The sequence below is a fragment of the Ascaphus truei genome, chromosome 1 (genome assembly GCF_040206685.1).
Source record: "Ascaphus truei isolate aAscTru1 chromosome 1, aAscTru1.hap1, whole genome shotgun sequence".
Classification (NCBI taxonomy): Eukaryota; Metazoa; Chordata; class Amphibia; order Anura; family Ascaphidae; genus Ascaphus; species Ascaphus truei.
Window position 1 is genome coordinate 61,411,054 of NC_134483.1, and position 13,665 is coordinate 61,424,718.

Here is a 13,665-nt window from a genome sequence, read left to right on the forward strand (position 1 = left end):
TATATTTCCCCTCATACCGCCTTCCAAATAATATGTGGAGAGATACCTGTGCTCAAAAATTAGTACACCATAGATACAGCTGCAACTGACGGTTGTATACCGCTTGCCTTGAGAATTCTGCACTGAAACCTATCTAACGCTCTGAGATTTCTGTAGCCAGACTAATGGCCCATTGGATTAACACAGTGAGGGTCCCTGCATTTGAATAGAACTTACGCTGTGTGAATCCTACCGAGCTGCGAGTCACATTCAAACGCAGGGACCCCCGATGTGTTAATCCGATGGGTCATTACAGCCTTCTGTGGACCATCTCATGAGTTACTGCGAGATGGTCACAGATTTTCCTTGGTAAGTGGTCTAAAACCGGCAGCTGCATCTGTACCCGGGAGATATGCTAGTGAATTATGCAAAGCATATTTAAATGACCCATACCCCACAATTCCTAAAAATCCATAATACCTATACTGACAAGCATAAGGCACCATGGGAGGATGGGGATTCTAGTGTCAGACGCAACAGGATCAGAACACCCAACACCTCTACTATTCATGGTAGTTCTAGCAGTGTGAGCTAAACCACCTGCTGGATAGCTCCACTGCCACAGCAACCGTAGAGCAGGGGTGCACAAACTGAGGGGTGCTAGATTTTCTGGGGTGCGGGGCACGGCAGTTATAGAGGTCTCGCACTCTCCCCCCAGGCATTTAAATTACATGCCGGGGGACCGTGCGAGGCCTCTGTAACACACTTTTTCCCGCGACGCGTCGTCATGGTAACCCGGTGTCAAATGATGCCGCGGGGTAAGATCGGATTTTCACCAATTCGCCCATCTCTAATTAAATGATGAGTGAGCATTAAAAACAAATAAACATGGTATGTACAATGTATTGTATACTGAATATAGGGAGACTTTATGTTAACAGTCAGCTTTATTGAGGAAGAGGAAACAATCTAACCATTTTGCAGTTTATGGGAAAGCTCCTTTTAAACAGCTAATATTTAAATAACAGATTTACATGGAAGTGCTGATAAAAAGCATTGACTCAAATAACTTACAAGACCACAAGAGACCAGTATTTCTAGAGGTTAATTTTTTTTTTTTAGTAAAAAGTTGCATTAGTAAGTCTCTCATTTGTACCAAAATACAGTTTCCAAACAATAAAAATAAAACATACTTTTTTTTTACACGAAATATGAAGATAAAACTGCAGCATCAATATAATCTCATGTTATCACGTAAGGTGTTTTGAACAAAATAATATTATTAGACTACATTTATCTTACTAAGACACTGCAAGGAAGGCTTATGTTTTTATTTAGTGGAATACAATGTGAAGCCTGTGGTATGTGTGGTTGATAAACTGTTTCTATTTATGTGCTCTAACAAAAAGAATTTTATTATGCATAAATTAAACTTGTAAAACTTCTCTAGAATTCCAAAAACAAGAATTGCCCGGCATATTTTAGATTGTTAGTTTAGTGAGTTTCCTCAATTTAAAATATATTTAAACCAGTTATCACTTCTAGATTACAAAGCAGAAGTCCTGGTATTTCTGAGCTAATTTAAAAATGATTGTATAATGATAAAATTAAATAAAGCGACAAAGAGACTGTAATGTTTTACCTTAGGTGGAAATAAATCTAATCTCTCTGTTTACACATGGGCATAAACAATTATTCTGGTTTTACTACCAGTCTGTATTCAAAGACTATTTATCAAGCCTTTAACTGCTTGTAAAATTTGAGTAATTTTTAATGGCATAATTAACCGTTTTCCAAATCAGACTGTAAAATAGGAACGAATTCTGTAAGAGAATACTGGGGTTATGCACCAAGGCAAAAGCGGTTACAATTCTGGTGCCCCAAAAAATTGAATTGTTTTCTCTGATACATATGGCAAAACTTTTTTGCCCCCATGATTGCACCACTTTTGCCTTGATACATATGCCAGAATTCATCAAGCTCCAATGCATGATATTGCACCCCAGTCCGGCATTACCTGCCATAGTCTTAAAACCCATAGACCCCGATATGTTGCGCATTGACCTGCCGTCTTATTAAAATCTTGAATTCATTTACTCACGAAAAGTATACCCCATTCTCCAAGCAGACACTATAACTTATATGTCATGGCTCTACAAATGAGACAGGTGGCTTATGTAAGCAGGAAAGAGGGGTGAATACAGTGGCAGATGCTGTAAATCTGAGTCTCATACCTTTACTGTCTGTGGGGGAAGATCAGTGACTATCCCAAGGAACAACTCGATCAAAATGATAATATTATCACTACATTATTATTTGACAGCTCCAGCAGTGTGCACAAGACTGAACACAGTCATATTAACAGGCATGATGGACCGATTAATGAAGCTGTGATACTGCTGATCGCAGTGTAATCGTGAGAAGACTACCATTGACTGCAATGGCAGTTTTACCATGATCCCGCGAAAAACAGCAGTATCACAGTGAATAAGGCCCAGTGAGTCGCTGCTTTGAAGAGCTCTAACGGCATAATGACCATATTAAGGAACAAATTGTTTTGAAAGGGACATACATTTGACTGACTTTTGATCATGTAAAGCCTTTGTGGCATTAAAAATCAAGGACACCTACTTGGCCTTACCTTTGTCAAACTGGTATGCAATATTAGTGAAGAAAATGCATACAATGCTTATTAAAGTAAAATGCATACAATGACATCAAGGTCTTAATGCTTAAAGTAAAATGCATTTTGAAGTAAAACACCTAGGTGGTTGACTGATAAATAGCGTTTACTAATCTTAAATGCATATATATATAAATTTGTTTTTTTTTTCTTCTATCGCTTACTCACATATTATGATGTTTAAGCAGGAACAACTATCTCTCTATGACACCGATATTAAACAAATATGGAATTGTAGACAGACAACTCAAACACTGGAGATAGATATTAAACATTCTATTAAATAAATAACTTACAGTACATAGAAACAGAAAGAGATGAAGGTAGAGTACAGGCATACCATAATATTCATTTTGTTAGAACAGTTTGAACATGTTTATATTTCTTAATCCTATCCATTCTTCCATGGTGCCACTTCAGAAAATCCTTTATTGCTGCGTTTGACCCAAGTGCTTCCAGTAAATGCTTGCGTGTCTCACTGCCCATTGGATCATTGGGCTTGACTGAGCACTTAAGGTCTTCGATATGAGTTAGTATTCCATAAATAACTTTCCCAGAAGATCATTTATCTGATTGTCTCGTGTCCTTTAAATTGTATTGTACAAATAAAAACATTCTTCACACAGGCGGTAGCTGCTATCCCATTCGTTCTGGCCAGCATCGTGACTATGGCACAGAACAAGAAAAAAGTCCTCCTAATGTCCAGAAACATACATTATCTAATAGAAGCTGTTCTCTGTTCTTTTTCGGAACATGGAAATCTGAGGTGGAGAATGCACTGGGAGTTCACAAAAGACTCTAGTTATTACGTAGCAAGAAGCAATTCCTTCATCTAAGGTTATACAAGTATGGGAAGAAAGTGAGCAGAAGTGTTTTTCCTCCTTGTTTTTGGTCCTCTTTTTGGTGCTCCCTTTCCATTCAGGGCCACAAACATTTGTCTTTCATTGTTCTTCCAAGTAAGGGATGCATAGGTGTTGTAGCCATTTTCCTCTATTCTCTCCTTTAGCTTGCAATCAATATTGAATTCTTTCTGTGAAAATATAAAAACTGTTTTAAAGTATAACTGGACATAGGTAACGTGTAAGAAAACACTGGGGCCATTCACTATGGTACCAGTAGTTCCACAAATGACAATGTGACATTATTTGTACCATTTGTAACTTTGTTCCTGTTTATACACAGATGTAGCAAATTTAGGTCAATAAACTAAGATACTTGTTCGATTAAATCTAATCCAAATATGTTTTATAAATAGACACAGGAGTAATATGACCTACTGTAAGTAAAGGTACTGTAGCATTCTTGTTCCTAGAATAGCCATACATCATGCAACAATTTTTGTTTACATTGTAAACTAGAATAATTACTCGAATCAAGCGTTGAATTTCCAAAGCTAAGAAAAAATGACTAAGAAATTTAAAGTAAAACAATTGAGTCAGTGCAGATAGAGACGTGCAAAGGACCATATGGTGTAGTAATTCATATTTAATGGGAATAAGGTGTAGATAAAATCTCACTCACAAACATCAATAAAAGTATGTATTCATCATATAATATGGTGTTCTCAGTCTGGCATCTTATTTGTGGTCCTTGCAGTTGTGTCCTGACTAACTGGTCCCCGCCCCCATGTACAATGCAATAATGTAATCAACACTTGGAAGCACAATGGACGCGTTACAAGGAACCTTATTTAGAGCCCCTGTACACTGAATCAAAACACCTTCTGTGGATCTGCTTGATTTTATTTATTATTCTTTTCCCTCTGATCCCAGTTAGTGTTCGATATACAGGGATTCAATACAATGAAGTATCATGTTGTATACTATGCTAGCTGATTGTCATCGATACAGTGACCCTATATAGGCCCAATTATAATTTCAGCAAGCTTTCCCCTGTAGAAATAGTGTGACACTACGAAATATGTTGGGAGTGCTTGTTGTTAAAATAATTGGTGATGTTATTGCATTGTACATGGGTGCGGAGCTGCCAATCAGGAACAGACCGGAAGGGAGAGGCTAGGCCCAGAACACCACATGGTGTCTGATGAGTGCATACGTTTACTGATCTTTGTGAATACACTTTTAAACACACCTTATGTCAATTAAATGTGACCTACTACCCCACAAGGTCCTTTGCGCTTGCCTATCTTGGGCTTTACAGTTTTTCAAAGCAGATTGGGGGAGTGTAAAGAATGCTGCTGGCGCCCTTTATGTAACACACTGGGATATTTCTCCATGTCCACACAATGATGTGATACCGGCCGGTATCACTGGCTTCAAAGTCCCTTGGCCAAGGTTCTTCCTCTCTCTAGATTATCTATTGGATGGACTCCCTCTCGTAAAATGTTACCGGTTGCAGTGTGGATCGTGTTCTGATAAATGTAGTGCATGTGTGTGCAAAATATCTTTGATCATGCACATGTAGAGTGACTACATGCTCCAAGTGCAGTGTTACAGATGCAGCAAGCCCAACAGTCTTCAGTGCCGCTGCCACGTGAGGTCACAGGGCCGCGGCAGCCACGGCACTAAAAGATTAACGCTTCTGAAGCTCCATCACGAGAGACACTGTCCCCGGCGCAGGGGACAGCCACCCTGGCTACATCTGTACATCTAGGAAAGCCATCACGGTGTTTCCCTTCCTGAAGTAGTGCAAACTGACTATTATTCTAGTCATCGCTTTACAGCTGTACATTTTGCACAAAATCAGGTGGCATCAGCAAATCAATAATCCGATTGCAGCATCATATAAAGCTATCTAATAATATTAAATGCATTGAGTAAATAGGTGTTACTTACAGTGCCATAGATCTTCCCTCTCTTGTTCATGGCTAAATAATAATTGCTGTTAATGGCTTTCACTGCCACAACCCCCACGTCCACTGATGTTATCTCCAGTATACCTAAAAGAAGGGAAACAATGAAGGGAATAGTTATATTTGCGATCTTGTGTACATTTATACGGATGTGCAAGGACTTTCATGAAAACCAAGAAAATCAATATTTTTTGGGGGGTGTAAAATTAGGAATTGGGTTCAAATTAGAGCTAGGGGTGGAGTTATGTTCCCCCCCCCCCCATATTTTTGTCAAGAAAATAACAAACTAGTCAAAATGAAGTGCCCTTAACTGTTAATGCATTTTGCTAATTTTGGTGAAGTTTTGAAATGAATAGTATTTGCCAGAACATGAGACAGACACATAAATTATTTGGTAGCAAAGACAGTTCAAATCTAAATTCATTAGCATGTACTGTAATTAAACACAAAACTAAAGATATACTGTGCAATTATCCTCCAATCGTGTAGTTCGTTAATGGATTTGGTTCTGTTAGTATTCTGTCCCTAAAATCTTACAATTGAAAACTCTTTTAGTAATAAAGGACTATGGGGCTTATTCTAAATAGTCTGAAGATACTGATTGCAGTGCAAAAAGCTGACGTGGATATAGTATCGGCCCCTATGTCACATAGCTATGGACAATGATCTGGATTTAGGATCAGTGGTAAAATAATAGGAATCATTATATTCTGATACTGATTGCTAATTACTCCAAATATTCATCGCAAGCCCAGTTTGAGCTGTGCTATACAGAATCCATCTTACGTGATTTAAGGCCATGTACAGTATGTTACTTCCACAATATATAGTTTGTAGAGAATGGGGGCAATAAATAAATGCAAGTACAATATCAAATAAATTCACATGTTTTAAATCATTATGATTACCCTTAGTTGTACTGTACTTGGAACTGAATGCACAATGTCACTTTCAGAAGCTATATAGCTAAATTAGAGCTAGGGGTGGAGTTATGTTTAATATATATATATATATATATACATATATATATATATATATATATATATATATCAAAATAGATCACTACATCTGCATCTACTGTAGGATGTTCACAATAAAGTATGCAAACAAATTGAAAAGGAAAGTCACATAAAACGAAAGAAGAAGGACTGGCTAGGTGACAGTATGTTTATCATCTATGGTACCTATGGAATTTGCTCAATTGGCGCTAGCAGCAAAAAGTCTTTGCTCAGAAGATGTTAAACAACAAAACAAGCACAAAAATAAATGACCTTATATACAATAAATGCAACGAAGATCTTGTCCCTCAGTTAAGTTAATGCAGCCAGAAGATTTGACAGAGATGCTCAATTTTGATATTCACTACAGTACAACATAATCCCCAATGTTTTCATCTATTAACCAGTGTGCTCTGTGGTCAGTAGTTATTCCACTGGATACGCTTTAGTCAGAGTAGCATGTACAACAATGAGGTTTTGTCTCATAAGGGGACGCTCTCATAGTTGTCTCAACTGGAAAAGATTTGGAGCATTGCTCTTTTGCTCAGCACAAGTATACAGTATAAGATGCTCAAAGCTTTTGATCAAACTTTTGATTCGCAAAATGCTCCATCTTGAAATACTGTATGTCACTCCTTTTTTCTGATTATGAGAGAGTGAATTTTTTTTACTCTGGAACCTACTTCTCAAAAGTATTGATGGGGGTGAAGTCAGAGTGGAGCAAAATGCATGACTTTTATCTTATGTCTCTCTGCGTCAATGTGTCATGGGGATTTGGGAAATGTCAATGGGAGCAGTTATATGATGCACAGATTGTAAAGAGATGAAGCAACTTCTCTGTGTCTGTGATTCTGTGACTCTGCATCACTTTGGTATCTTGTTTTTTACCCCCCAAAAAATCTGCCAGGTCTTAGTTGGCCCAAAAGTTTCTGGTCAACAATTTGTGTTTCATATATTTGACGCCAACACAAGCAGGAAATGGGGCAAGGCGTCAACACACATTTCTATGTGCACGTTCCTTACGTTGATACATCGTTCCATATTACTCTATCATTTATCTTCTCGTACTTAGGCCTTGTTCAGGGTGCAGGCTTCGGATGGAGGGCGTGCTGCCGTGCGAGCTGCCGTGGGACACAAAGTATTCAAATTGAATACTGGTTGTCAGGGTAGCAGCTGCCCTGTCTCCGAAGCCAGGAGTTGACGCTGGCTACAGTTTCAATAAACGAAAAAATCGTTTTTTGAAGCTGCAGCAGCGTCACTGGGACCTAGGCAGCCAATGAAATCATTTTTGAGAATGATTTCATGACTGCAGCTTGGATCCCTAACCTGCTGTCTGTAGCCCCGCCCCCTCCCCGCCTCCTCAACTCCTGAAAAAGTCTGCTGGGGATGAACACACATCGCCCAGCAAACTGCCGCCCTCCCTCCCTCCCTCCGGCACCCTGAACGAGGTCTTAGGCTCCATACTTCCCATATTTATGTATATGCATGTGCAACCTCATGCAATAATAATAATACAAATATAATAGATATTATTGTTTGCTGTAGTACTACTTATAGCCTACCTTGTAACAATTCTTAAAATATAAATTATTTGTAGAACAGTATGAAATTTAGGTCCAAAAGCCTAACTGCTTGTATACCTCCCACACCACTCATCTGTACACCACATGGAGAGATATCTGTAAACACACCTGAGATACCTAGCAAATAAGATTTAAACATGCATAATATATTTAGTTTATCTTATTTCCCAGGTGTTGTGAGCGTATCTCAGGCCAGAATTCAGCAGTTTCTACTAACATATTGGTTGATATTAAGCAATATTCACAAACTGTTCTTGCAAAACTTTGGTATGAAGGTGCTCTGTAAATACGATACTCGCAGTATTTCTGTTAAAATTTTATAGCGCATTTTTTGCCAGCATCAAATGTGTAAAATACACCAAAGCATATCTCATTTTGCTTACTCAATACAAAGAACTGAAATAGTTTAGCCATTAGATTAGTTCATTAACAGTGCTATATTTATATAAACATTGATGTTTAGAGAAGGATTGGCTCAGTTAGTAAAGACACTGACTGGCACTGAGGTGTCGGCTCCTTTTGACCTTGGGCAAGTTACTTTATCTCCCTGTGGATCAGGCACGAAAAACATAGATTGTAAGCCCCACGGGGCAGAGACCTGTGCCTGCAAAACGTCTCTGTAAAGCGCCACGTAAAACTAGCAGCACTATACAAGAACATGCTATTATTATTATGTGCAGTGATAAGAGGCTGATATACGTGAAATGTAGCAATTACATTGCATTTTATGAATGAGATCTTTTTCTTGTGCAATATTATTATATTAGCACAGCTATAATAAATGGCATAATAATAAATACCTCAGTAAGAAATTATATATTTAGAATAAATTGAACTGAACCAATTTCCAGACACAATATGTCTTTTTAAACTGAAATAATTTCCTCCTCATTATATTCAGGAATAATGTATATATATTAAAAAAAACTATATATCTGCCAGGCAAATTAAAAGAATTTGAGCTGACTTACACAATAGAAATATTTTCTTACAGAAAACAAATAAATACGTAACACAAAGGGTAATATCAGCATGTGCTAGTTTTCATTACAGAGGGAAAAAAATGTTATTATGCCTGCAGCTATGTAATATTATTGTGCAGGTGCTGTACAAATCTCATTCTGCTAAGGAATATTTCAGTGGGACCCATAAAAGTCTAATAAAATGTTGAAAAGGCCGTTGGAAAAACTGACTAAAATTGTTTTACATGGAATTTCACACATCATTAAACTACAGACACAGTCATATTTGTCAAGTGTAGTGATGTGAGTCAAAGCTACGCAGGACTTTGCTTTGGTGTCGCAGCTCTGTTTAAAAAGAGTAGATGTGAATAATAGTGTTGACATCCAACACCATATATTCCTAAATATATAAGTAATATAGTTCAAATGTCATTTCCTTCTTTTTTTCTTTTCTTTTTACGGATTTCCCTTAATGGAGCAAGCGGGAAATGTTTCTGTGTTTGTCCAAATAGCAATTTTGTAAAATGTCTATTGGGAGAGTTTTCATTTGTACAGAAGTGTTTGCTTGGCAGTATAGAGACATATTTTTTCTGCTTGAAATGATGTTGCTATTGAATTTGTTGAGAATTTTGTTTTAGGTGGCATGAATCTGTCATATGTATTACATTTCTTACGTTTGACACAATTGCAAGAAGAAAACGTTTGGGTTTTAAAATACAATTTTCTTTGCATTGATGCAGAAGGGTTTTTTTTTTTTTTACTAAAGTCTACTATAGCACTAACTTATTTATCAAAGAAAAAAAATCCTATTGATATAAGATTTTACTTTAATAAATATGGTGCAATTGTTTACATTGCAGCTGAAGATTTTAGTAAATAACCCTCGTAGTCTCACAGGTGAACATTTATCAAAGTCTCACAAACACAGCACTGGGACAAAAATACTGCAAGAGTTTAATTAAAGACAAAAAAATCAAGTGGCTATACACTTTTTATGTGAATATGGTTAAAGGTTAACAATTGATGCTTTCTTTCAAAGAAGAATTATCACTTTAAAAAAAGAAGAAAAAGAAAGAAGTTATGCGTAGGAGAACTTTGCCCTTTTCATGATAATTTTCAGGTTTTATTCTGGTGAATTTTGCCTAGATCGCAAATGGTTCTTACATCTTCTGTTAGACATACAGGGCCTCATGCAGAGAGCATAGAATTTTAAAAATGGCGAATTTCATAAAAAGTAGCTTTTTTGGAGAGTTTTATTCTCCATATGCAGAAAAGTGCGAATTCTGCTATGTTTAACATGGATGCGTGTGGCGAGTTTAAATTGGCGAGATGCGCGCTTCAGAAACGTGTAAAAACAAATTCGCGCCTTTTTTTTCCCCTTTACTATAGGCGGCGAGCGCCATCTTGCCATATTTTCGTGGCGCGGCAAAAATGCGAGAATCGCGCCTTTTTTTGGCGCGAACAGCCGCTACTTGCCGTTCGCACCTCTCTGCATTCGGAGAGTTTTAAAAATGGCGCGATGGAGGTTCTCGCCAGCCGCGAGGCGAGTTTTAAACATAGAAATAAAAAAATGGCGCGTTTTTCGCAACTCGCCATTTTATGCCGTTTTCTGAGGGAAATTGAACAAAAAATGGCGAGTTTTGAAATAACGATGCTCTCTGCATGAGGCCCACAGTATGTTACCAGTAGAGATATATGTTACCAGTAGAGATGTATGTTACCCGTAGAGATGTATGTTACCCGTAGAGATGTATGTTACCCGTAGAGATGTATGTTACCAGTAGAGATGTATGTTACCAGTAGAGATGTATATGTTACCAGTAGAGATGTATGTTACCCGTAGAGATGTATGTTACCTGTAGAGATGTATGTTACCAGTAGAGATGTATGTTACCCGTAGAGATGTATGTTACCAGAAGAGATGAGTTGTTACTTTACTGAAAAAAACATATCTTATAGGTGACCACAGCAATGTTTTGTGCTGAACTGGGCCATTAAATAACAGCAGTTTGCAAACTGGTGGAAATGTTTCACACATCACTAGTTGCCACTGCAAGACTAAAGAATATTTTCTATAAAATGATCCCCGACAAGTGCTACGTTATTTCTCATCTCCTCTGCAGGTGCACGTTTCTGCCACACATGGTTAGAAACAGTTGTTCAACACATCAAGTTCTTCTTTGCAACACCTGCCCTTCACTAATTCTCTCTGAAACATAGTTTAAATGAAGAAATGTTTCAGATGTCTCATTTGCAAACAATAGATAAAGACACTCAAAGCATCTAAAGAAAATAAAAAGAAGCTCATATGAGGGTCAAACACCACCTTTGAACATGAAAGTCTCCCAAGCCCTAAGATCACTCACAACCACCTGCAGGTGCATATCACATTATTAGGTGAGAACAATATTATGAAGTGTGTTTTGTCAATACTTGATCCAAAGGGGTATTATAATGGATAAACAATACTTTAAATGATCCTTTACTTATCATGATTTTTTTTTGTTTTGATTTTTAACATTCTTTGTAAAAGAACAAACATCACACATTCACATCACGAATATACCCTCAGGTAAAGCTAGTTATTCAAACAAACTTGGCTACTGTTACATTTAAATACATTGATGATATATTTCAAACATATCTGTTGGTGGATAGTTGGTGCTGAATTATGCATTGTAATCAGACCTGTTTCAATTGAGCACAACTCTTCCCAAATGATGTCTTCATTACAAATGTAAACCAAGTATAAACTGTGCAGCATACGAAGAAAAATAATTATCTGATGAATCTAAAGCATATTAGATTTGAATAATTGCCTTGTAGCATAAACAGGTTTTACTCTGAAGGTCTACAATGCACGCTGACTTCATAAACATTCATTCAACACCTCATCACATAATGGCCAAGGCTTTAAACTTACACACATACTTAAAAGGCTATCAAATGCTACCCGCCCATCATCTTGCACCTCGGTGGATTCATTACTATCATGTGTACTTTTCAGGAAAGAGTAGTGGTCTTGTGGTTAGATCACAGAGCTTGGTGTCATAACGATGTCTACTTTAGACTCACACTGTGATTTTACCTTGCCTGTGAATTTGGCTGCATATTACCTATAAGTGATATGAACTGCAAAAACGATGTGAAAAGTTGAAGTTAAAAAAATGTTTACGTAGGAAACTCAACTTTGAAGAACAAAAATGATAGAGTTGTAAACAATGCTTAAGACGATTTATTGGTATTTCTCAATATGCTTGCCTTGAACTGACATCTACTATAATGTAGGACAACATTCTGTCCCAAGTTTTGCTGTGGTACAAACATTATAACAGCTTTGCATCAACATTTTATCTTTGTAAATTGTACGTTAGCAATGCACTGGCCACTGATGTGAAAAACAATACATTCAAATTATACATTTCTTCTATTTCATGCCTAAACTATTCCTTGTTTATCATAATCCTACACAATCCAAGACGTACTATGCAATACACTTTCTTCATTTTTAGTATATTTCAGTTTTGATTGTGACATTTTCATTAAACTATCATTTTTTCAGTAAGGTAAAAAAAATAAGTTTTTCAAATATAAAACTAAAATATTCAGCATCTTCGAAAGTCAGAGGTGAGTCACTATCTAAAACTGACGGATGTTTAGACACAAAATGTCAGTTTCTTAAAAGCCAAACCACTGTTCACCGTAACTGCTTTATCATTACATTACCACAGCAGTGCGCAAACTGGGGGGTGAGACCCCCAGGGGGGGCACGAGACTGCCTGCGGGGCGGCGCGCGGTTTACAGAGGCCCTGCGCGCTACCCGAAGACACTTAAATTAAGTGATGGGGAAGCTGCAGGGCCATTGTAAAACTTTACTTACCTTGGCTCCACACGCGACGCCATGGCAACGCAGGAGGTCATGTGACGTCACGTTGCTATGGCAATGTGACGTCATGACGTCGACGCCGAGGTTAGTGGGGGTGCGGGGGTGAGGTGACCGCCGGCAGGGGGGCGCAGGGAAAAAAATTGCGCCCCCCTGCATTACCATATAGGTTGCAGGTCTCATTTGTGATTTAAATACGCAGTTCACAGCATTTTTAGGATTGCCCCTTCACGCCATAAAATAATATACTTTGTCTTTTGATTGAAGTATATTATAAACCTTTCTCTTATGATAAAGAATAAAGAGGAGTACAAGCAGTGACTCACAGTAACACCAGTACCAAGACTTTACTTCAAAGGGGGCATTATGAGGCTTTTTCTAACGCAATAGTAATTGTGCAAAAACATATGTACAAAAGGTAAAAAATTTGTACAATTATGAAAAAGCGAGGAAAATTCAAAGAAATCCCTAAAGGTTTATCAAAAATCAAAGAAATCCCTAAACACATTATTATGAGTTCCTCAATTTGGTTGGACTGACGGTCTTTGTGATGTTTAGATTGTTTGTACAATGTACTTATTACAAACTTGGCGGTTGACAATTTAATTTGGCTTGCTATAATACGCAAGGTGAAAAGTAATTTTCCCAAAGCCTCCAAAGTACTGCATTTCATAGTTGGCAAAACGTCTCTTAAGTATTACAAACGTTACCTCGAGTATTCTACGTGTACAAAAAAATGAACTTCTGTTTCTGTGTGTCATTTTT

At 37.5% G+C, this 13,665-nt stretch overlaps 1 protein-coding gene across 1 annotated transcript in view; it reads right to left on the minus strand.

Annotated features, from left to right (window-relative positions):
- Window positions 1-907: 907 nt before the first annotated feature.
- The window catches only part of FGF10 (fibroblast growth factor 10), a 103,513-nt gene continuing 90,755 nt past the window's right edge, over window positions 908-13,665 (minus strand). The window contains exons 2-3 of the mRNA XM_075589024.1: window positions 5,458-5,561; window positions 908-3,692 (exon numbers count right to left, since the gene is read on the minus strand). Of these exons, the coding sequence (XP_075445139.1) occupies window positions 3,501-3,692; window positions 5,458-5,561 (296 nt within the window). The 3' untranslated portion in view covers window positions 908-3,500. The remainder of the gene's footprint in view (window positions 3,693-5,457; window positions 5,562-13,665) is intronic.